The 26,461-nt window shown below is 36.4% G+C and overlaps 1 protein-coding gene across 4 annotated transcripts; it reads right to left on the minus strand.

Annotated features, from left to right (window-relative positions):
- Positions 1-1,012: 1,012 nt before the first annotated feature.
- Positions 1,013-25,163, minus strand: HisT (Histamine transporter). 4 transcript variants are annotated; one of them, XM_018011239.2, is made up of 11 exons: positions 24,989-25,163; positions 12,265-12,591; positions 10,141-10,252; positions 9,827-9,929; positions 9,633-9,761; positions 9,468-9,563; positions 3,005-3,146; positions 2,752-2,948; positions 2,570-2,694; positions 1,690-1,800; positions 1,013-1,632 (listed from the first exon to the last, which is right to left on the minus strand). In XM_018011239.2, the coding sequence occupies exons 2-11, from the start codon at positions 12,401-12,403 to the stop codon at positions 1,335-1,337; spliced, it is 1,452 nt and encodes a 483-aa protein (XP_017866728.1). In that variant the 5' UTR covers positions 12,404-12,591; positions 24,989-25,163; the 3' UTR covers positions 1,013-1,334. The 4 variants fall into 4 exon arrangements, with proteins under 4 accessions (XP_017866728.1, XP_089326344.1, XP_089326345.1 ...); XM_089470218.1 differs by having other exon boundaries at positions 24,983-25,163; XM_089470219.1 differs by lacking the exon at positions 24,989-25,163 and adding an exon at positions 24,740-24,938.
- Between the last annotated feature and the right edge of the window lie 1,298 nt (positions 25,164-26,461).

Below are 26,461 nucleotides of genomic sequence, written 5' to 3' on the forward strand. Positions count from 1 at the left end.
TCTACTAATTGAAGTTTATAGAAATATATACACAAAGTGCTATTATTCTGGTATTATGGGTTTACTTGTCTGTCTATTATTAGTTGTGTTATTGAGAATTTCCTAAAATATTGTTTGAAGCCTTAGAACTTCTCTGCTTAAAGCGTCCAACTGTTTTCCCCCTTTAGCTGATCGATAATCCATAAGTCATTCTTCTCTAGCAAGCCTTGTTTTTGTCAGGAATGTGTTTCTTGCGGTTTTCAATATGTTTTACTTAAAGGTTTGTCAAGGTACCAAAGTAATTCTTAAGGTCAACAACTGAAATTGAACTTCGCACTAAGATCTTTTTGCATACAACTGTAATTTGTTTCAAATATTTCTAAACTCTTTTGCTTGTTTTGCGGATAACTTTTAAACTCTTATGCTTACCACAGTGTCTTTTCGTTATAACAAACTTTACCTACATTTTGATCTTTAGACTGTTCTATATATTGTATAATTTCTACTAAGCTTTCTTTCCTGTTACATTATTTTAATTTCTTATCCTTCCTTTATCAGATTCATATCTTACTATCCTAACTTTTAAAGCCAAACCACTTTCGAATTCAAATCTTTTGGATAACATTGATATTATAGGGATTTTTAATTCTCTGTAGTATATAGTATATATAGATATTTATTGAGTGCATTTGTTCTATCGACACATTCTAAGGAACTGCCATTATCTGTCGACTCTGGCTAAATATAGACAAGTTTGACTGTATATAACTGTAAAGCTTACTATATGCATTAGGCAATTATATTAGACACTGAGCCGATTCAACTAGACATAAAACCAGATTAGCTAACAAAGATTTGGCTATATTAACAGATATATATATATAGGTATATATGATTGGCTATATAATATTGTAGGATTTCTGGATAATGGCTGCTACATAAGGGTTTAAACAATTCTCTCTACATATATTTTTCTCTTTTTTGACAATTATGTTAAATTTCTTGTTGTTGTTGTTGTTGTCGCAAAAAAGTGGAAATTTAAAGCTGTTTTTAATTTTTCTCATTTTTGTTTAAGTCTTTTCAAATTTTAACTTACTTTCTAGAATGCTAAAAAACAATTTCATTTGGCCAATATATAAAATTAAGAAAATAAATTCCTAGATAACTATATATATGTGTGTGTGTTTAACATTTTAATAAAAAATTCAACACTTTGATATACTTAAAGCTACAACAGAAAGATATAAGTTAACAACAAATTAAAATACTATAAAACAAATGCTTAAAGAGCGACTCGAATGTAAAGATGTATGGGTGTATAGGTGTATATGTGTATGTGTGCTGTGTGTTTTAGTTTACGGATTAGTTGCTGCTGCACCGCCTGTGGGCAACACCACTTGAGCATTCTGTCGCCTCAAATCGGATTTGGTGGCCGCCGTTATAACAGTGCCCACAATTAGCATAACAGCCATGGCTACATTGGCTGGCACATCTCCGTACGAGTAGAAGAGCTCCGAGTAGAAGAGCGTAAAAAATATGCCAAAGGTTTGAGCCGAGGCATTCAGCAGGCCGGACGATGTTCCCTCCGGTTCGGGGAACGTTAGCTCAGCGCCAAACTCAAAGCCCACAGGCAGGTAACCAGTCATGAAAAAGCTGATCAATCAACCATCAGATATATGTTAATTAAAGTTCGAATTGCCAACAACTTACCCCAGCAGCGAGGCTGTCAAATAGACCACAGCAATGTGTCCCGTATCGAGAGTGAATGTGAAAATCCACATGCCAACCATGGAGAGAGCATACACGGCCAGCGTAGTCTCCCTGCAAGCAGCAAATAGTAGCTCAATAAAGTGCTCTCTTTAAAATCGAACTAATACATATATAGATGTGGCATAAAGAGCATTGGAGGCTAAGCATATTGTGATCCAGCAAGAGGCAGCACTGAACTTCTTGGCTTACTTTCAGTTGGTCCCACTCCAACTGTTATATACACTTAGTTGAGCGCTTTACACATTTTCTGTCTCATTTCTTCCGTTTCTACTGAGAAATGCGTAGCGAGCACACTAAAGCTTAACTATTTTTGCTTACTCTCCATAGCGCTCTCTTAATTTCACTTAAACTGACATTTACTCAATTTCGATCGTATATATTTCCCTTTTACTTTGCTGCTCATTCCCCATTGGTGACACTTAGACAACATTTTTGCATACTCGCAATTATTCTCTCACTTCAAATGAAATTTACTCAAAGGGAAATTTGCATATTGTTCGTTACAGTTCATTCATTTAGTTAGAGAGTTACTGCTCTCGCGTTTACTTATAGAAGTACCTCGCTTTTTTAGCTTACCCTGAATTACTCACTCTCTAGAGTGCATATGTATATGCACTCAAGCTGACGTGCCTTCATTTTAATTGGTTCCACACTTCACTTTAACGTATATGTATACGTATGTATTTAAATTGAAACCTACTCAATTCTCAAAGGGAAATTTACATTTCTGCAGGCGTATTTCTTTCCTTTCGAGTGAGTTATTTTCACTCTGCCTGCAGCCCACTGTACATGTGTAAACAATTGAATTAATTTCACTTACTTGAACTTGTGCGTCTTGTCCAGCACAATGCCAGAGACCACGGAACCCAGCATGCCAGCCAGCACAATGCTGAGGCCTATGCGACCCGTATCGACCTCGTGACCTGGATAATACTTGAGCACCACCTGCAGAATAAACCACAAATCAATTATGCATCATTTGGTAAACAGGTGCTATTGTACCGGATTGAGCAGCGTGGAGATGGCGTAAAAGACGCCCACATTGATGCCGTAGGAGAGCAGCAGGAATATGAAATTCCGATTGGTCAACAGATTTTTCAGCGATTGACCGAAGCTGATCTGCTGCTCGGCCATGCCTTCCAGACGATTCGCCGCCTCCTGCGCGGCCGATGGCGGCGTTGGGGGCTTATCCTGAAAGACTGCAAGAAGAGATCGATGGACGATAAGCGGTAGACTATATTTAGACTCTACTTACATATGGCCATGAGGATAAGCAGTACGCTAGTTAGCCCGGCCACTAGGTAGAACATCAACTGCAAATCGGAGCCCACCTGGTTGATGTCCTCCGAGTTTGGCACCAGCATCGGAGGCAGCACGAAGCCAATTGCAACGCCCAGCTAGAAGATAGAGTAGAAATGAGATGTGGATGTTAGTGTATTTTCAATTCTTTTTTTTTTTAATCTTAAAATTCCAATCTTTTTAAATTTTCTTCATTGGGTATCCTATTTATTGGTATATCCTATTCATTATTCATCAATTTTCCTTCATTCTTCAATCTGTTATATTAATTATTTCATCTGCCATCTTCCATATTCAATCATAATAACTCATAACTAATTTGTGCTAACTTGAAATACTAAGCGAGCATTGTGCAGCCGGTTGTAGCTCTTTATGTGTTTATTTTATTGTTTCAAAACAAAGAGCATCCGTTTCCATTTGCTTCACTTTCATAGCGTCTCGTGTTATTTATGTTTGCGTTAGTCCTGTAAAATTGATTTATATGTCCTGCCTGGCAGTTGCAGCAGTTGCTGATGCTGTCGCTGCCGCTGCCGCTGCCGCTGCTGCTGCTGCACTCGCTGCTGCTGCGGAATTTTTGTTTTCGTCAAAGTTCTACGCCGCAATTTCATGGCAAACAACACCGAGAAAAAAAGGCAGAGGGGAAACGAAATGCGCCAATAGTTGTCTGACCATCTGCTGTGGCGAAAACTTGCCTCATGCATTTTTCGTCAGTTTTTCGGTTGTTTGCAAAATGTACCGTATACCCTGTAAAATGCAGTAAGTGTTAATAATGGGATAGAGAACAGTTTATGTTCACTAAATATTTCCAACTGAAACAGGATTGAGGGAAGGTAGAACCTCAGCATATAGAGGTTTCCTAGGGTATATGCAAGAGTTAATAGTATCTAAAGAGATGAGTTTTATAATAATTTTAATTTAATTATCTTTGCTATTGTTTTTTAGGGAATCAGCTACTCCTTCCTGTGAATATCGACTATGATGCCTAGGAATCTAATAGAGATAGATCCTTTCATATTTTTGCAGGGTATTTTCTAGTTAATCACACAGGTATTTAGCATATTTTGTTTTTGTTTATGTGCAATTTCGTTTGTCCCATAAATCGGTTTTAGCGCATGCTGAAAAATAGCTTCTGACATTGCACGTAAAGTCCATTAAAATTGAGGACAATATCAATTGAAATTTTTGCATAGTTTTTTTTTTTTTTGTCAATCGCTTGAAGTTCGTGAATTTATTCATTTTCCCTTTTGCTCATATTAATTGCATTGCTACTAAAATTTAAGTCAAATTGAATAAATTGCAATTTATTTAATTGGAATGTCAAAGGATTTTGAAGCAGGCTTAAAATTGGGTTTTATTACTTTAAAAACAAACTTTTAAGCTTTTTCGAATATTTATAAGTTTGTGTGAATGTGAAAGCCAATTTTAAGCTATAGAATTTTTTTGTGAAAGTAGATTAATCTCTATCTCATTTTAGATTTAAACATTTTAATTAAACACAACTTCTATGAAAAAATACATAGGAAAAGCTCATGAAAAGCCTGATATGTACAAAATGTATGAAACACCTGATTTCAATGAGTTTTATAAATTCGAAACACGTTTGTAGAAGCTTTAATGAAATGGCTATTAGAGTTCCCATTAATTATATTCAACTCCAAAGAGCTAAATCTATAAGTAAAAAACTATTAAAGCTCCTAGAATTCTCAAAGCTCTTTCAATTGTCATATTCAAATATCCTATCAGAAATCTGTCATTATTTGCCAATTGACATAAATATTATGCTAGTGCAGCTGTGATCCCATTATTATGCTCCTTATTTTGCAATTTAGCTATTTCTGCAATTGCATAATCGATTCGTTCGCCGTTTTCCGGGAATTCTTGTTGCTGGCGCAACAATTTACATAAATTAAATTTGAATAACTTGCGAGAGAGATTGCCTTCGCCTTGAGGCGACCGGAAGCACAGGGGGCGTGGCATTGGGCGCATATTAAAAGAATACATATTTGAGCCTGGCCGCGAGCTCGACAATAATGCAAGCAAATTGAAAGAGCAGACGCCTCAACTAGGAAGGAATGCTCTTACATATAGTATATAGTAATGCCCACTAGACTTATAGAGTATAAACAGCTGAGGGGGCTTCCGATAAAAAGGCAAACAAGGCACCCAAAAGGAAGAAGTGAGCGGGGGTGGAGGGAATAGGTTAACTTGCAAGCAAGGCGGGGTATTCATTTCCTGGCGTGTTTACATATGCGAAACAGAGCACTTTGTTGTAATACCAAAAAAAAAAAAATAAGAAAAGAACTTGAAGCTGCTTATGTGAAGAGTGCGTGTGTGGCTGACAGATACCCTGGAAATCGCTATACATTCACAGCAGATAATATCAAAAGCTACTTAGAAAGAAATACTCTTAATTTCATAAATTAATCCTGAGAATGTAAATAAATCCTTCAGCTCTTACATTTTCTAGGCTTTCTCTTTATGCTCTTGTCTTTCGCTCCGCACACATTTGTAAGTTATTAAACTCTTATATATTTTACACTCAATGAAACAATCATACTCTAGCTCTTATACTATACTTATGTATGCCTCTACTTCTCACTCCTTTTACACATACACACTTATTCGAATTCATTACCTCTTATATTTTTCTATACTTTCTACTCATGGTTACATACTCTTTTACACACATACTTGAACAACGGCAGCATACCCTATTTCATGGCGTACTCAGCGAGTAAAGCGTGTAAAAATGAAAGCAAAAGAAACTACTATGTTTGTTCAGCACTTTGGCAACTGGCGCAGTCAAAGCCAAAGTCTGCATCTTGTTTCTCTAGAAAATCCGCTTGTCGGGATTCTATGGAAATGGGGGTCTGCGCCTGTGGCGTTGGCTGCTTCGGCTGTCGCTACTGCTGCTACTCTTGGTGCGTGTTGTCCTTGCCAGATAAGGCGGCATACGCTGACAGCCCTGGCCGAACCCTGAAGGTAGGCGTGGTGAGGGCGCGTTCAATGTCAAGCGTTGCGAACACCGCCCGCTGCTTGGTTTTTGCTTAACATACACTTCTAATGCCATAAGTATAAGAGTTTTTTCAATTTGTGACAAAGTGTGTAACGCTCAAATAAAACGAGAAAAATTTTGATCGAGGCCTTCCTGTTGCTCTTGGTCATTGAGACTGGTAGAGAGAGCAACAGAGAGACAGAGAGTGAATGAGTTGGCCCTCCAGTCACATTATTGGTCGCCATGCTTTTGATCCCGTTATCAGCTACTATAAGTACTCATTTGCTCAAGCAGTCTTGTGAGCGCAGGAGCTATTAAAGTTGCGTGCTCTGCTTTGCTATGTATGTGTTAGTGTGTGAGTGCTCACTTAGCACAGGCTCGGGTGTAGTGATACAGTTTAGTCTCACTGCAGCTGTCCTGCATATTTGTTGTCTCTTGTGCGTGTGTGTTTTTTATTTGTTTTTAAAGTAAATTCTTTGAAATAACAACAAGTTCTCGTTGTATACGAATTTTATTTATCTACTCGGTGTTCTTCGTACTTAAGTGCACAGTCAATGATTGATAACAGAAGTTGCGTTCTCTGTGGCGTAGCTATCTCTTTTTCACTCAAGAATTGGCGCACAATTGAATATGATCCACATGGGATAAGCACGAAAGTTCACTCACAAGTGAATGGAAGAATATTGAAGAGAGAGAGAGAGAGAGAGAGAGGGAGGCAAGGGGCCTCTTGTATATAAACTCTTATACATTTATTATTTATTTGCTTAAGTCTGTTTGCGTGCCTTATACGTATATGAAAAGGTATTTTTGTAAGGGTATTTAATCCTCAGTAGGCAGCTATTTTCAGTACTTTCTTCATTTTTTCTTGTACTGCCACTCAACGTTCTATTTTTTTTTTTTTTGGGGCCGCAAGTTCGACTTGTTCGACTGTTGCCAAGCGGCGTTTTAAAGCCAACATTTGCATTTGGGTTTCTCCATTGAGCAGGCACTTGACCTCAGCCAATGCTGAGCGTGGGTGGTCCTGCAGGTGGCATATTTACATTGACGTTGACACACACACACACAACCTGATACCCATACAATTACACAATGAGGGGCATGCATCATATACATCCCATTGAGACTTCCTGTCATGGCGACCCAGGCGAACAACAAGCGGAAATTATAAGCCTTTTCAGCGCCACTCGAGCGTATGGCAAATATGACAGCACACGCACACACATACACGCACAGTGTGTGTGTGTGTGTGTCAGTCTGATGACTATTTGAATGTTTGTGCTGCATATTTGCACGTTCAACCGAGCAGGTGAGTTGCCCTCGTTTGGCTTAGCTGCAACACGTTGCACGCTCTATACATTATTCGCTCGTCAGTCCGATAGCATTAAGGGCAGTCCCTCTCGCCCTCTCGTCCTCTCACCCGCCGTTGTCTGTTGTCTGTTCTAATCAGTTCGTTGGCAAACTAATTGTTTAGCTTTGTTTGGCGTCCATAAACTGTCAGCGTATCGTTAATTAACAAAATGTCAAAGGTCATATGTGTGAAAGCGCGAGTCCATTATCTAATGACTAGAATACACACATAGACACACACACTTACAAAGTTGACAAACAATGGCTAACCAAAATGCTATAAAACTAAGTTTCTCAGCTGCCCAAGTAGTTGCTGCTAAGAAAGTTGCTAAATTGTCCTTTCATTTTAGCCAGAAACAACAAAAGTTATTAAGCTGTTTAAGTGGAATTTAATTAGTTTTCTTTAGAGGTAACATCGTCAAAAAATAAAATATAATAATAAAATTATAAACATTAAATTAGTATTATATTAAATTAGTACAAAATTGTAATTATTCAATTTTACTAAAAGAATTTTTTAAAGTCTTAGTTTTAAAATTATTATCATTTATAAATAAACCACTACTAAACCATATAGTTGAACGTTTCACACTTTCAACTTCTTCTACTTCTTTTCTGACCTCCCTGTAAAATCTCTGACAAATTTTTGCTGTTAGTCGCAAAGTTTTGCAAGACGAAGTGAATACTTTAGTTTTATGCCTTCGCACGTTATCAGGACAAAAGTTTGACTTTAGTCAGCAAAGTTCTTAATGTTGCCACAGAGTGTTGCATTAATTAGTTGCAAGTTTGTGGCATTAGTTATTGATGCAATTATGCAATATGTGGCAAGAACTCGACTCCTCTCTCGCTCTTGCTCCTCTCTGTGGTTAGCTGTAAATGGCTTTTGGTATTTTGGCATTTCGGTTAGTTTTGGCCACATGCTGATTGCCACATGGATTTAGTGTGGGCGTGGCAACTGCCCTCAGTCAGCCACAACTTGCGGTCAGCTGGTGTTGCAACTGCAACCGGAACTCATATAACTCAACCTCAATGTGACATTGCTGCCACACACTCTTGCCACACACTTGCCACCTTTGCCACTTAAGGCAGGTCAATTCGTTTGTTTTCACAGTCGAATAAATTGAAAATGTGCTCAAAGCGTTTCTCCTCTCCTCCTCTTTACTTCTACTTTTCCAAGTCTCGCTTTCCATTTGCATTAGTGTCCGCTGCAGTGGGCTGTGCAATCAGTTTGCTTAGCTTCCATTTCAACTAGTTTCTTGTTATTTAATATACCCTGTACAAGTTTAAAAAATAGAGTAGGTTGTACCGAGAGATAGTTTCTATATCAAAATATGCCCTGGACTTAAAAAATCCCAGATATGTATTATTCCTATTCATTATATGTGAAATACAGAGCATCCTCAGTAAACACTTTGCCTTTTCGGCTGAGTAGCAAATGTGCAAGTACAGGGTATTTTCTAGTCTATTACTGCTCAGTGTATTCCCAAGTCTTCCTCTTGTGGCTGCCTAGGTAATAAGTGAGGCAATTTATGTTAAGTGTATTTTCTAGTCAGTCAGCCCTATATATAATATTTATTTTTCCAGTACACTCGTCTCGGATCAGCCAATTTCTTTCATTTCACACCTAGTGTTTTCTTATATTTAGTCAATAAATTATTCAGGATATTCTCTAGTCAGGCATTTTCAACTAAGCAATGCACCCTGAAGCATTTTTTTTTCTAGATGCTTTTGGCAATTTGATGATTGCACGCGTCGTGTGGCAGAAACTACCCGAAAAGTGGATGGCAATGTGGGTAGGTTAGCTTCCGTTGGCCGGAAATGTGCATGCACCCGAAAAAAAAAGAGGAAGAGATAGCCAAGCAAAGAGTCACGAATGTCATTTTCGCATGTCAGCTAAGCATTGCGGCATCAATCTGACCCAAAATACGGCTGCAGCGCAGCCCTTTTCTTGTTCATGCAAATGCAGTCCCAGCTCCAGCCCCGAGGGCAATGCTTTAGTAGAGATAATATTTGTAGCTTAAAGCCAGCGTCGGGACTTATGCGTAATCTAAGCTTTAAGCTGGACTTTCTGGCTTACCTGATTGCCAAAGACGCCAACGCTGGTGGCCGATGAAACTTGATCGGGCCCAAACCAAACGGCGGCCAAACGCGCGGGCAGCGACAAAATGCAAACCTGAAGTGGAATACAAATTGTATTTATATACAGATGGATCAGTATATGTATGTTTAGGACAAGTCTTACCTGTGCCAGCGCCACAATCGCCTGTCCTATGAAGCTGACATAGAAGAGCGACGGATCCACGGAGAAGACTTTGATCCAGGCCCCTATGCAGGTGCCCACAATGCCAACGAGCGCCGTTATGCGCAGACCCTAATGTGAGTTAACAAACGTTACATACAAGCTTAACTAATGTGCACCACCCGAGCACCACTCACCACTTTGTCCAGGAACCAACTGCCTGGAAATATGAGCGGTATATATAAAATCATGTAGATCATGGACGTCCAATCCACCCACTTATCACTGATGCCATAGTAGCTGTAATTAAAATATATAGTTGACAGTTAGGCACCACTCCGTACCACCGTGCACCACGCTGTGCTGCATAAACTTTGACAACTTTTAATTAAATGCGAAAAGCTCTAAGCTAAAGTTTGTCAAAATTGCGTGGAAAATCATATTTGTGGCTTAGACAGCGGCACCACTGGCACCACCTGTGCCCCTCCCCCACTTTCACTAAGCCACTTACCGTGTTATTATATTGTTGATAATGGTATATTGTATCCACTGCATGGCATTCGAGGCTGAATAGAATACAAAGAGTATAAGCACCGCCCAGCGTCTGGCATAGACTTTGTAACCTGTAAAAGTAGACAAAATAAATAATATAATATTATATAATATCATATACATATATATGTTGCATATGTGTGTACATATATATGTGTATGTATTTGCATGTGTGTCAGCCACTTGAGCTCTGCGCTCGCAGAACTTTGTTATCTTTCACAAGGCTAAAGCAAATGGCACACGGAGAATGCAGTCGAGCCTTAAGATTTACAGGATTAGTATACAGTAGTATATAAAGATATATATACATATATTCAGCCTCATATATATACATACATACGGTTCACTGTAAAGGCAAAGCTTTAGCTAGTCTAGGCTTATATTTGGTGTCAGTTTCATTAAATGTATTCATTAATATTTTTGTTAAAATATATTATTAATTATTTGGGCGACCTTCCATATTTCAGCTTTGCAATTGTTTAGGTATTAGTAGTTGATTGCTTATTAATAAATTAACAGGCTTCAATGCACGAAAGGTGTGCAAATTTTTAGTATGCTTATCAGCTTATCTTTTCATAAAATATATAAGCCATGCTGTCTAAGCTACAAAAGTATTATAGCGAATTATGTCATTTCGTACCAATTAACTGAAAAAACTATTTTTTTTTAATGCTGGCATTAATGGCCGGAAAACTGTATTTTGGGTTATTTTCTAAAATATTTATAAGCTAGCAAATGAGCAAAAAATTGTAATTATTTTTATTGTTGTCTAATTCATTGTTTTTGAGCATTAAATAAATACTCATAGAGTAACTGTTAGTCGTTCAATTCTTTTAATTGTTAACTTTTGGGCACGTGCTTGAACATTTTTAGTTGTTTGGCATTGAAAATGCCAACTGAAAGAAAAGCTTTTGATGTTTGTTATTTTTAGTTGACAACACACACACACACACAATTTGGTTCTCTCCGTCTGTCTACCTCTGTCACACACCCACACATGCATATGTATATACTATAAGCGCAGCACGCAAATCAGTGAATGCAAACAAAACGATGGCATACCTTGAGGTGCAGTTAAATCAAAATGGCCGCTTTGTGTGCACGTGCGTGTGTGTATGTGTCTCTGTGTGGGCTTAAAGTGTTTTGCATGCAAATGCTTAGTTACTAAACGCAGGCACACAGTCAAACACACACACACACACACACAATCATACATGTATATGTTTGCTATTGACTGTAGTTAATGCCACAAAAGATTTGTGTGGCAGTCGTGACTGGAATTACATGGCATTGCATTCTAATCAAACAGATCAAATCGCTTGCATGTGCTCTTTAAACGGTTTGCTTGACTTCAAATGGGTATTCGAACTTGATCATCAAATACAATATATAGAGGAAGAGAACGTGAATGTAATGAATATATAAATGATTGTTTGCTATTTCCCCAGTGCCTCTCACTCTTAGACTCAATCGCTTTCGTTTTGTATGCAAGGTATGGAACCTATTTTTGTGGATGCTAAGTAATAAGTCCTCTCTTGATCTCATTGAGTGTATGAGCATTATGGGTTATCTGATGAGGGGAGGGAGGTATTCAGTGCGCTCACGCCATTGGTTGTGATGCTTTTAATACCGTTGTTTTAGTTTTATGCTCAGCTTAGAGTGGCAATGCGAGCACAATCGAAATGAGAGCACCATCGAAGAATCATCGGAGAAGACTCAACAATTGACCTGCTCTTTGAGCGACCGAATTTCTGTAATATAAGGCGAGCCTGAAACAGATGTCAGCTCAGTCGCTTCCGTGGACTGCTGTGGGTCGGTTGCTCTGTGGTGCAGTCTTGTGCTGTGTGGTCAAGTGTAATGTTTAAGTTTAGTTGTTTATTAAATTATTTATATTTAAATAATATGTATTTAAATATGCTATAATCAATAGCTGTCATACTGATTATTATATATAAGGATATTTATGATAATTCTGTTGTAATCAATGATCATTAATGTTAATGTTAAATGGTTGCTGTTAATGCTATTCATGTTAAATAATATATGTGTTAAATAATGTTAATGTTAAATAATCTTAGCTCACCTTCTGCTGGTGCTGCTGGCGCTTTGTTATTGGCTTTGCTCTCCTTCTCCTTTGGCGTAATCATGTCTGTGGACTTGCTGCTGGCTATATATGAATCGGCGTTATCAGCAGCGCCGCTGGCGCTATGTTTCAGATCCATCTATGATATATGTATATATATATAGCTTTATATATATCTTTATTTGCTTATATAAATGTAGCTTTTGGGCGGTTATTGTTTGTATTTGTGGCTTTGGCTCGCTGATAATTTGCTCGGTGGTGTCGTTGATTATATACTGTACTTGTTAGTTGGGCAGTTTAAATAGTTGATCAAATTCTTGACAATCACTGAAATGAAGACAAATCAACATTATTAAGATAATTTAAGAATAGAAATGTTTGATAGATTTTTAATATGCTACAGCTGCAGCGGCTTTGTGGCTGCAAATTGTTAAAACTTTTTAGCAACAGTACGCACGTACGTCTACACACCCACAAGGCACACACACACATTCAAGGAGCACACTCTCAGACGTGAGCTACACGTGTGCAGCGAGCTTAACAACTGGCATAAACATTCCTTGTGCTCCCCGCAAAGCCAACATAATACGAGCACACATTACGACCAGCTCCATCCACCTTGTGGCATCTGCCTTCTGCCTCTTTTTGTGGCTTTTCCTGCTTTTCCAGCCATGGCTGTCAGCTGGTTTTTACCAGCTAGTTATATTAATATTATTGTTGGTTTTTATACGCTATTTTGAAACTGCTTGCAGAGTATGGCTGAGCAGTCATATATTTTAAAATAACATGAGAAAGACATGTTGTGGCATGTAGGAGCTTGTTTTTAAGAGTTACATTTCAATGTTGTTTTTACAAATTTCAAATAATATTATTGTTAAGTTTTATTATTCAATAGTGAGGGGTGGATATCTAAAATTTTTTTTTGTGTTTTTGGTTTTTGTTTAAATTAATATTCTCTAAAATTTTGCAGTATTTATTTATATATTTATTAAATATTTAAGTATTTATTATAGCAAAAGTTGTTTAATAAAAATTTATTCATTGAATTAATTCAACATTTCTTAAATTATATCAATTTCCCATTTAAAAACCCCTTTACAGGGAAACTCTTTGTCTTGCCAACCTTTTATTAAAGGGAATTTAATAGGCGTTCACAGTTTCTTCTTTTAGCCATTAGACAAATTGCTTTTGCATACGAAATTTGTATTTAAAAACTGATTAAAATTGATATTACGTTTGCCAGGCATTCATTAAGCCATTAAAACGCGACGCATTTGCATTCGTTTATTTACTTTTATATTAAATTGCATTTATTCAAAAAGCATTCATTGTTGCTCTCATTATTGTTGTAGTCGTTGTTGTTGCGGTATTTTGACATTGAATTCGCACACGAACCATGCTTAACGAACCCATTGAAACGAATCAACGCTTGGGATTTTGGGCTACAAAATTCGTTGAGATGAATTTGAAAATTGAAATTGGAACCAAGGGGCTATTTGTGGGTAGGTTAGGTTACGGGTAGTTGTGTAAAAGAGAGTATATTAGCTTTTTGGGGTAAAGTAAGAAATATGGAATGCAATATGAAATATGTCTATATAAATATATGTATATAGAGAACATTGAAATGATTTTCTGGACTCATGGCAAGAAAAATATGTTCTATAGCGTAACAAGAAGATTTCACTTTTATATTATATATATGTATATATTGATCAAAAACAAATGCCCATACCATATCTCCCACAGTGTTTCTTCTCTCACTTCCTTCTCTATAAACCGATCTATAACTTATATAATCAAACTAAACCCCTTATCAAAAATATCAAAATTTCAACCATATTTAACAAATTTTGTACTATGAACGCGTATTATGTAGTCAGTTACATTCAAGTTTTGGTCCTTCAGCTTTTAGGCCACCTCTGCACTTGTTGCTGTTGCAAAAGCCAATCAATTGACTGAATTTATGAGCTGAATAAATTTCTGCACGACTAACGCAGCGCGAATGGCATTTGCTAAAGCTGATTTGAGTTCTTTCAATTTGATTTTCACTGCAAAATTTCCCACATAGAGAGAGAGAGAGAGCTGCAAGGCTGCATATTTTTGTTATAGCCGCATTTGGCCAAAGTTTTTTCCCATCCATAATTAAATTGCGCGTGCCAAAACTGGAAAAGCCCTCGTTGCAGTCTCTAATTGATTTAACTTCGTTAACGATGGCACTTAAATCAATTTGTGACTGAACAACAATTACAGCAACAGCAAAAGTAACAACAACAACCACAGGAGAAACACCAACAATCGTGACTAAAACAATTGCCATGGCATTTTTGTATTTGAATAGGGCGCTCATTTAGGTCAATTAGATTTAACTAATTTGGTGCATTGCGAACTTAACTGTAAGCTGATAGCTAATACTATTTACGTTCATTTCGAAAATGAGTTTTGTTTATTACAACCTACAAACGGTGTGCAAATCATTAAAAATTCAGTATCAATTCACTTTGGCTCCATTTGACCAGCTTTTGCCTTGGCTATGGCTTTAATTGTAAATGCATAAATAATAATTAATTATTCTATTGCTATAAAGTATATACTAATTAGATGAATGGAAATGTTAATATTACTACTCTTGTTATTAACATATTATATATGTAAATAATTTTATATTTATTAAAATAAAGTGGAACTACCAAGAAAAGGTTTTTGCTTTTCTTTCTTTCTCTCTTTCTCTATATCTTCTCATGTATTTCTCAATGTCATTTTATATTTCTATTTATCTCTTTCCCTTTCAAAAATTCAAATTATTTCTTTTACTTTTTAACTTTACCTAAATATATGTTTATCAATTTTCTATTCTAGTTCTTCACAAATAATATTACAACTTGTAAAATATCATCACATCTTAGCAGCTTTTCATCCTTTACCTTTTTTATGTAATCCGCTTTTATTACAATTTTTGTGCTCTTCACTTTCCACAACACAATTTTGTACTTGTACTTGTATTTTTGTAAGAAAATATTTTTCCCGATATATTTTGCTATCATATATTATTTACCTCGCATACCCAGACATTTTGTAATTACTTTTTGTTACCTAGATATGCCCTGATTTATTTCATAGTGATTTGTGACCTTTTATTGATATAGATATGGATATTGATATTATGATAATAATATCGTATCAGAAATCAATCAAAAACCAAATTCAGTATGGCATACAAATTATGAGTGTCGTTGTCTTCTATAGTAAATAATATGCGGAAGTTTTATTTAGATGAGGAAAAACAATGAAAATCATGTATTATGTGTAATATAAAATAATAATAAATATATGTATGGATAATAAAAAAAATGCTAAACAAATAAATATTTAAATTTAATTAATAGATAATCAATTTTATATGTATTCGTCTCACAAATCCCATATTTCATATTGCCATATTAAATCATTATGAAAGTAAACCATGCATTTTGCATACTTAAAAATTTAACAGCTAATTTAAAAGGTCGAGGTATCTAAAAGTCCGGCATTTCCGCCTAGCATGCCCTAGGTAATAGTTTTTTTTAGAGACCAGCGTAAATTGCCCCTAATGAGATTTGGGTGATTGCAACATGTTTGGTATAGATGTCATTTGAGGCTGTGGGGGAAAACTGTCATTTGCCATAGTTAACCATAGTTAGCTAATGTGTGCTCGTTAGACTTACTATAGAGAGACCTGAATTATCAGTAACTACACTAAACTAGACTAAGCTATATAGTAGGAACTATTTGTTTGCTATGTAGGAACTAAGCAAAATACTAATTGAGCAAGTCGAACAGCTGTTGGCGGCATTTTAGCGTGAGAATTGAAAACAAATCCAACAACAACAACAACAAATTGATAAAATTCACAAAAATAAACAGAGCAAGATACAGAAACAGCTAAAGCAGAAAAGAAACAAGCATGTGGATGAGTGAAAAGCGTGATAAGAGCAAAGCAATATAAACGAAGAACAAAAAAATAAAGAACACGTTGAACTTGCAGCAGCAAGAAATAAATACATACATATATGTAGTTATATATATATCTGAATAGTAGAAGTGGCAGCCGAGGAGTCTATTCCATGTGGGGGAGTTTTAGGACACTTTTATTTTAAAAATAAAACTTTAAAGCGAACACAGAACAAAATTGATTTAAGAAAAAACGCGCACACATGTATATGATCAAATATTTTATAAAATATACTAATATGATTAATGTTGATAAGCAAATACTGTGTATTGCTTAAGGTAGGTTAAAAACTCGCGACCGCCGATATATGTATATGTATGTATGTATATTTGTATATTAATATCAGTCCCAATCCGGTTGAGACGAGCAGCGTTTTGAGAGCGCCAGCGGGCGAATCGAAACTGAAACTAAATCCGACACGAAAAAAAAATAACACTCGCTCGGCGCAGCTAAAGTTGATTTTGCAAAATGTTGTTGTTGTTACTGTAACAGCTGATTCTTTGAGCAGACATACTAACTACACACACACACACACACACACACACACACACACACACATTTGCACTCGCACAGTTGATTCCACAGTGACTTTGACGTGGCAAACAACTAATTATAAATTACATTTTGTAAAGCCATATATATATATATATATTTTTATTTTTTATTTTTTTTTTTAGCATGTCAATTGCTGTTAACGAATTGTGAAATATTTTTTTGCTTATGTTTTTTTTTTGTTTTTTTTTTTTTGCATTTTAACAGCATGAATTTTGCAGTTTATCCGGAGAAAAATAAAATAAAACAATTCGATTTATCGAACAAACATTGAAAACAATATTTGTAAGGTATAAAGAATTTGAGTTTTTAATATATATATTTATGAATAATAAATAAATATATAAATACATATGCATATCAATATATGTATATAAAAATATAAATATGTAAAAATGCAAACAAATAAGTAGATACAGTTGCATACAAATAAAAATATAAATATAATAATTAAAGGAAATAATCATGATTAACATAAATCAATAAAAAAAATAAAAAAAATAAAATAAAAAATATAGAGCTATATATATAAATATATAAATTAATAAATAATAATTACATATAAATATAAGTATAAAAATAAATATAAATTTAAAATTTTTAATGTTAGTCAAATAATTAATCCATAGCTTAAAGCTCTCCATTAATTGTTTTCCGCCAACTCTTTAAGCTGCATATAAATTGCAATGGACTTTAAGTTTTAATTGAAAAGAAAACAAATACAATTAATTGAAGTCGAAAGCTGAAAGCTCACTATTAATTGCATTGACAGCGTAACGGTTTTTAAAGCTGTCAAACTTTCGGTGCAATTAATTGCATGGACTCGATGTAATTTATCTTTACACGCTGTGATTTTATACGGAATATTTATTTAACTTTGCAGGTTTGTTTGCATACTTTTTGCCAGCACTGTTGCAGCATTGGTCATTATGTATTTAATGTGTTTACCGTTACATGTATGTATATACATATATGCACAAATAACCATATGTCCATATCTCCATATGCAATTATGCAAAAGATGTTCCCATTATTGCCCGATTGTACAGTGAAGCCTCGCCCGACAGCAGCTGCGCAGTCACTAACCTTAGTTGAGCGCACTTAGCCAGAGCTCACTGTAGCACAAATATGTTGATTCACGCCACCATCGAATTGCAGCTGTAAAATGTTTCGTTTGCTGCTTCTTCGCTCGTTCTTTATATCGCATATTCCACTTTATCGCGAGCTTTCTTAAGCAACAACTTCGTCACATTTAAAACACGTGTAATTCCCCCCAGATCTCCCTCCCTCTCTCTCTCTCTCTCTCTCTCTGCCGCTCTCCCTCTTCACCTGTCAATTGTCACGTCTCTTCCCTAAGCACTTTTTTCTTATATTTTTTGTTTTGTTTTGGTTTATTTGATTGAATAATTTGATGGAATTTCCGTGAAATACTCGGGGCAGACAAAGTCCGCATCTTTTTTGTTCACGTTCTGCTCAGCCCCAAGTGGGGGTCATTATTCGATTAAGTCAAATTGTTATACTTTATCATTTATAATGCAAATCATCCACATGTCTCTCCATAAACCTTCCATGTCCGCCCCCTTTTGTGGCACGCCCCTGCTCCAGTTATCTGCCCCTAACTCAAGAGCTAGACTAATCAACGTGTACTTTGTATGTATATGGGCTGAGCCCCATGCGAAATTTCGTGCAGCAAAAATAACACAAAGATAATGAAATCGGCAGATAAAGTCATTCATTATATATATGTATATAGTTTAGATTAAATCATTATGGCTTCATTATAGATATTAGTCTGCATCACCCGACGTTTAGCAACCAGACAAGCGTAAAGTTCCCCCACACTCTCTACCTCTCTATCTATCTCTCTCTCTCTCTCTCTCTCTCTCTCTCTCTCCTCTCTCTCTTATTTAAATCAGTCACGTTTTCTTGCCATATTGCACACGTATGTGCTTCAATTAACTGGTTTTAGTACAGCCCACTCTCATTAACTTGGTCAATACATATATGTATAGAATCTATCCATCTATTATCCAACCTGTCTGGGTAAAAATCCCATTCGAACTATTTATCTACCCCACTATTTGGCATGCAAATCACTTACAGCTGCCTTATTATAGAGACTGAGCCTTAGCTAGTGCTAAGCACCTATTATCTATTGTGTGTGTTTACCAGAGGGAGTTTTTTCTAATTGTATAATTATCTATTATTAGTTTTCTCTAGTTACAAACAGGAAAGTCTGCTTAATGATGACATTTTGCAGTACTCGATAGAAACTTTAATATTAATATTATGCATATAAAATGTGGTCTTAAACAGGCTCGATTTATTTTGATATATATATATTATTTTAATAAATTTAAATCATAATACTTTAGTTTTTTTTATTATTAACATGAATTATTTCGATTACATTTGATTTCTTTGAAGTACATTTGCTAGAAAATTTGTTAAAATATATTCCAAATGTAGTCAATTAAAAAAAAAAAAATTAATAAAAATAAAATAATATAAATAATTGATACAATTGATTAGAAAAGCTAATGCAGACTCCATCTGATGATTTATCAAGCCGGGTTTAATTGTTTTTAAATATTATACGATCTCGTTCTAAAAGACTTTCAATTGTTCCATTATATATATTTCTCATGGTTTTTATTGTTATAATATATAAAAATGTTATACAGCTGTGTATTACAGGTGTTATACATAATTGTTATCGTATTATTTATGAACTTTTCGTATACCTGCGATAAGATAAAATATCGGAGTAAATAGGGTATTAACAGCTACTCGAGAGCAACAACTCATCAATCTAAATGTATTGCTCTTAAGATAAACAGAGTATATGTGTATGTATATTTATTTTTAATATTTAATTAAGGTTATTTTATACGTTTTAAACTAAGATAAGGGTTAAGCAAAATACCTTATGTGATATTTAATTTTTTTAAGAGCTAATGGATATAAAGGGGTAATGGATAGAGCAGCACATTCAATTATCTAGCTGGCAATCTCAAAGCAATGCTTGTATATCTATGTGTGTGTGTGTGGCATTCACCGTTAATCATTTTAATGTTTACTAAAACACTAGCGTAAGCCCGCCTGAAGAGCTGAGCTCATTAAGCGTGCAGAGCGCTGCCAAAGCGAGCGTCCCATCCTGATTGCCACATTTCCCATGCACTTTCCATTTTCGCACTTTGCCACTCATGCTGCATGCCACTTGGCCGCTGGTCAAGCTCTCTAAGTGTGCGTGTGTACGTGTGTGTGTGTGTGTGTGCATGTGTGTGTGGCGCTTTGTTCTCGATTTCAATCTCACATGAATTCCAAATGCAATTTGTCGTCGCTGTGCAGCGCCCATCGGGCAATTGGCTGAGAATGAGCAAAAGCTAGCGACCAATTAGCTAGGACCTTGCCAAAGGGAGTAACAACAACAGCAGCAGCAAGACAAGAAGAAGAAGAAGTGAGAGCAGAGGGAGAAGCAGCTGAGAAGCTGAGGAGCTGCACCAACAGCAACTGCTTTCGCCTTAAACTGTTGCTCAATTATTAATGCCAACAATTTGTTTAAATGACTCTTGGCAACAATTTTTTGTTTTCCCTCTTCGCCGTTCGTTCGTAACATTAACTTAAGCCAGGATATTTCATCAAATTTCCTAACGAAAGTTGCTTCCGTCGAATTTTAAGTGATTCCCATTCTCAATCAGCTAAAATTACATTTATATGAGCCTATATATTGATATATACATACATATGTATATATAATTTGCATATAAATATGAATTATTTATAGATGCTTTTATAGCCGTGAGTTTTACCACTTTGTATGCCCTGCGGACAGCGCATAGGCAGGCTGCTGGCTGTTAGCTGCTGTTGTGGGAAATGCCTGACTGGCAGATACTCTAACTGGAAAAAAAAAACAATGTACCCAGATTTTCCATTTTATATTAAATCCGGGCTTAAGGTTATAATATTGAAGAGAAATTTACTTGAAGTTTTTGGAACGTACTTAATTGACCAATTTTAAATTGAGTTTAATTGATATATGTATATATATAAATATAATATATCTTAAAGAAAAATTAAAATAGAACAAAGAGGAATCGCAAGATATGGAAATATCTTGTCTATCATAAGAACTTTATCTTCACTCCACTATATAGGGTATATGCCAGGCCATCATGCGCTTCACTCCCGCTTAGCAGTCGTCACATTAATGACTCTCGCTGTGAAATCTGCGGCATTGCCGAAGGATGTGGAGTAGCTGCTTTGCCTGCGGCGTAATTTCAACTGCGATTACCGCAACACGCATTTGTCAAGCGCCGCTTAAGCTCCGGCAAATCGCATAATTATGGAGGCTGAGCAGCGCTGGGCTGGGGCGTGGCGCCGCCCACTTGAATGTGGCATAATTTCCGCAACATTTATTTATTAATTAAAAAAGGAAAAACGAAAGAATGAAATGAGTCGGGCGAATTGTGCGCCTCAAATGGTGTGCGGCAGGCACTTTATCTGCGCTCTTTCCACGCTTCACTGTGGGCAGTTAAGCTAGATTAATTACCAAATAAATTTTATTTCATTTGTTCAGAACAAAAAACAAAAAAAAATAAGAAACTTTTCAAAAGATCCTGAAATTTGCAGCAATTATCATTCACAGCAGGCGGCAGCAGGATGTCGTTCGCTTTTTGTTGTAATTATAATGGAGACTATAATATATTATAATAAAAAATGATATATGGGTGGGATATGTAAAATGTATTTATTGAAATTTATTATATATAATACATATATGTGAGTAATTTTGCAAACAAATGAGTTATTCCAGTCAGCCCTTCTGAGAACTGTTATCTGCTAGAAATATGAGTATACAGCTAGTTCATATATCATCTGTGTTTCTCTCTCTCTCTCTCTCTCTCTCACTCTCTCTCTCTTATCAAAGCAAACAAAGCCACACGACATGCAATGTCTGGCAATCAACTTATCTTGCTCGTCATATAATTTGAATTGAATTAGCTTAGCCAAAGTTGTGTTTGTAAATTGCGTTGGCAGACTACTTTTGTTATCTTTGGAAATACCAGACAAGTTGGTTTTACTCTGGAAATCAAAGTTCCGCAAAACAAACACAAAAAGACATTCGAAATTAAGTCTGCGAGCTAATGCAAAGCATTGTCCACTAAAACTTGAAAGTTTTGCTTATCCAAAAGTTGATTTCTCATGAACTTTATATGTACAAACAATACTCTAGTCGGGAGTGTTCGACTACAGGATATAACACAGTGGAGACTTACATATGCCAAACAGGCAAAATTCCTGAAGTTGTGCAAACATAATTAAGCATACTTTTTGGCCTCTCTCTTTAGTGCAGCTTCCATAAATAAAGGAATTTTTATATACAGTTGTATTAAATCGTAAACAGGATATCTTTTAGTTGATCTTAAAAATGGTCGACATCTTATACGAAATTATCATTTGAATAGGCTGCTCTTTGAAGAACTTTTTTAATATATGAATCTGAAATTATCTACATGCTCTTCTAGGATATTTTGTAGTTGATCATCGCAAGATTCACATTTCTTTCCAGGGACTGCTCAGATCATTGACAGACCATATTATGCTAAAAAGAAAAGCTTTCAAGTTTCTCTCTGCAGCTCTACTTCATTATATCAAAATGGAATCCTATCCATCTTTCTACAGGATATCTTCTAGTTGATCATTGCAACGCTCACGTTTCTTTCTGGAGACTTCTCAGATCTTTCACAGAAAATCATATGCATGCTAACAGAGGCTTTCAGACTGTTCTCTGCAACTATGGAAACTTATGCACCTTTTTACAGGATATCTTATAGTTGACCATTGCGTTGCTACCATTTCGTTCTAGTGACTGCTCAGACCATTCACAGAAAGTCTTATTATGCAATTCCACTGCTGCTGCAGCCGCTGCTGCTGCGATTGCTCGTATTGTTGTTGCTGCCGCATGAGTGTGCCGCATTCATTTCATATGCGAGCATCTCGATTAGTTAGCAGTTTTCTCATTTTTTTGTGCTTTGCTTTCTGGCCTTTCTGCCTTTTAGTTTTTTTGGTGGCTTTGCTATTCGTGTTGGCCTGGTCAGATGGATTTTTAATTGCGCTGCTTTTGCATTTGATGGCCGCCATTTTGCCATTTTGCTGGCGTTGTCAGTTTCCTAATTGGACATTTTGTAATTAACTTCAATGGCAGTTCACTCTTGAGCTGCATTCTACCTCTCCCCGCTTCCCCATCTTCCCCTTCTACTGAGCTGTTGTTTTTCTTGCTCTTATCGAGCACATTTTTCACGTTTTCTGCTGTGAACTTTTATTGTGGCTTTTGGCTGCAGCGTCGCCTTTGCTATTGTTATTTATGTGCAGCTCGTTAGTTTTTCTCTTCTGATTTCCTTTTTTGGCGGTTTGTTATTTGTTGTTGTTGCTGCTCGCAGAGATTTTGCTGTAATCACTGAATGGATTGCACGCTGCAGTCGAGCGTATCCTAATTGATAACATTGTGAGGTAGTTTATTTATCTCTGGCTAAAAGTTAAGCAACATGCTTGCTGTCGGGGGACTTACGCGATGGCAGGGAGGGGCTGGGAAGGGGAGATATTGAAAGGACGGTTTTGGCTCTCAGCAGGAAGTGCCCTAGTTGCAAAGTTCAATCAATATGTTAGCAATGCAATTGTATCTTATTACAGCAAGTGCTGTTTAAATGCACTGCGAGAAATGAAATAAGAAAGAACAGAGAACAGATATGTTTGCCAATTTTACATTTTATTTTGTACATTTTATTTTATATTTTTTATTTATTTTTTATATATTTTTGCTTTATTTATTTTGATAGTTTGGCTGTCACCTGTTTGACATACCTGCAACATAAATTCCTTCGGCAAACTGAAACTATTCAAAACTTTACCTCATCTTCCTCCCATTTGCAGAAAAAAAATACAAAAAGTTCATCTTGCTTAACCTACTGCATTTACAACTTCATCTTTCTTCCTCCAGTGTACGTGTCAAAGAAAGCAAAACTTTTACTTTTACAGTTAGTTTTACGCGTGCAATTTTGTGAGCGCTTCCCATTTGTTTCCTTCCTGTTGATTGAAGCTTATTTAAAGCGCTTTAAAGTGTTTAGCAAGAGGAGAGCACGAAAAGAAGCGAAGAGAGAGCTGGAGCGAGAGCAAGAGAGCGAGGTAATAGCGAAGAGTACCAGTGCGCTTGAAAGTACTTCAGTTCAAAAACCTCCAAGCATTGCGTCACAAAATTCACGCCATAGACAAAACACACACACAGACAGCGAAACGCTGCGAGCGCTAGCACACACACACACACACACACACACACACATGGACAACGGACTTTGTGTGAAGCTTTTCATAGTAGTAGCGACTCGTCAACAATCAGCCGTAAGTTTGCCTGAGTGTGAAAAGGGAGAACAGACACATACATACACATAGTCAGCAACCGGTTTCGTCTGTATGCGTGCGTGTGTCTGTGTGCTTTTGCCAATTGTCTAGCGTCGCCTTTTGAGTGGGCTTTTGGGCGCTGCTTAGCAAGACGACACCTGGAAAACTGCAATGGCTTGTGCTGCTTCTTAATCTCGTTCTAAATATAAGCGCCAAACTAAGCGAAACATATGAAATGATGCATGCAGCAAAAAATCAATTTATGGATTTTAGTTTTTTGTTTGACTTGAGTCAACAACAAAAAAATGCACGTGTTTATTTTTCGTCATGCTCTTGCTTGCTTGTTAGTATTTATTTGAGACTTAAATTTGTCTTCTATTTGAACAGCTGGCTGCAGAGTATAAGAGGCGCGCGTGCAATTAATGCAATTGAGCTTAATTGCAAGCAAATGAAATGCAAAGCACTCAGGAGAGACAGAGATAGAGAGAGAGAGAGAGAGGGAGCCGGTGAAAGAGGCAGGTAACACACTTAACTTACCCCGTTAGTTGATGCTGTCGCAGCAGCACACAAAAGCGCGCTAAAATGCCAGCACAGGTATTTAAGTGTATGAGTGAGCTTCTACATCTGTGTGCGTGTGTTTGTGCGTATGTGTGCGTATGCGTGCGTGCGTAAGTTTTACGGGCTGTCGCGCCACTTTTATTTGAATGAGAATGAAATTTGTATTTTCTTGTATAAATAGCGCATGAAAAGGCGCTGCTCTGCAGCAGCGCTCACACTCACACTCACAATTGAAATGTAATTCACAATTACGCGGCGCCTTTTCTTTGTCTTTGTTTGCCTTTTGCACAGGAACTGCAGAAACACTTTAATTGTCCTTAAATTTGTCTATATTATCATTTGCTGCTGCTGCTGTTGCTGTTGCAAACAGTTTCTGGCACACGCTGAACAGGACTACTGCAAATCGCGTTGCCTTTGGCCATTTTATAGGACCTGCTTAGGTTCCACACAACAGCTGTCTTGGATGCTGTGGATGCTGTCGCTCTCTGTCTCTCAGTTTCGCCAATGCGCAGTTACAAACAACAACTGAAGAGCGGCTAACTGTTTAACTATATTTAATTAGTCAATGAGAATTGCTCGAATATGTTTTGATATTTATTTGTTTACCTGAATACAAAATCAGAGCCCATTTTCGCGCTGCCCATAAAAAAGCTCATTCAATGTGCCGCCTTAAAGTATGCAGTGAATTTCGCACATGCACAGGGTGTGTCATGTTAACCATTTGGCTTGCTCGCACTTGTTGCTGCCTTTGCCTCAGGCCAATTTATCGCCGCCTCAATATGATGCCATAAATTATATCCCAGATAATCCGCGCAAATACCCAAATAACTCAAACTCACGGAGTAAGCTTTTGTTCCTCAATTCTTAAGTTGATAAAGGAGCATTATAAACAAAAATAATTTTAAGCATGTTTTTATAATGATAATTTGAATTTTTTTGCCTGGCTGAACCCAATAAAATTAAACAATTCACTCATATTTATACTTATATTTTAACATACAAATATACAATTTTTATGCTACTACTAATGGTTTATGCTAGTCTATGTCAATAAAAAATTCAGAGATATTGTCCAAATTATTTGCCACACCTTTTTGACCAAATTCTCACGCTTGCGACTGAGAAAATTCGCCTTGGCTATCGAGTGATACCACCCAAAAATAAACATAAAGAAGAAACAGCATCGAAAGTGGTTGCTAAATGACTTTCTCCCATCCAAAATTTTGTTATTGGCTAAGCAAATTCTGTCGATCGATGTAAAGATCTAGCACAACTTTTTTGAATTGCAGTGTTTTCTTCTTTTTTCGCTCTTTTTTTTTTTTTAATCAAAATCGCGTGTCAACAGCTGCAAAAGAATTCACAAGATTCATTTGATAAGAATGCCAACTGTTTATGTTTGTTGTTGCTGATGTTGCTGTTGCTGTTGTTGTTGATTTTTATATCTCTTGTACGCTTCTAGCTTAACTGTGAATCGAGTGCTTTTGCATTCCATGATGACTTGGCCAAGGGGATGATAATGCGTTACTTTGCCCAGCCATTAGTCAGGCTTTAAACAACGGCGCTTATGGCACAAAAGAAAAAACTAGCAGAAAGCAAATTCCAATATCAATACGAATAAGATACAAAAAAAGTGAGCGGAAAATGTGCTCGAAAATATGACCAAATACTGAGATGCCCCAGAGTGGGTCTCAGGCGCTGTCG

Source organism: Drosophila arizonae, chromosome 5 (assembly GCF_054131065.1).
Source record: "Drosophila arizonae isolate 15081-1271.41 chromosome 5, UAZ_ARI_1.0, whole genome shotgun sequence".
NCBI classification, from domain to species: domain Eukaryota; kingdom Metazoa; phylum Arthropoda; class Insecta; order Diptera; family Drosophilidae; genus Drosophila; species Drosophila arizonae.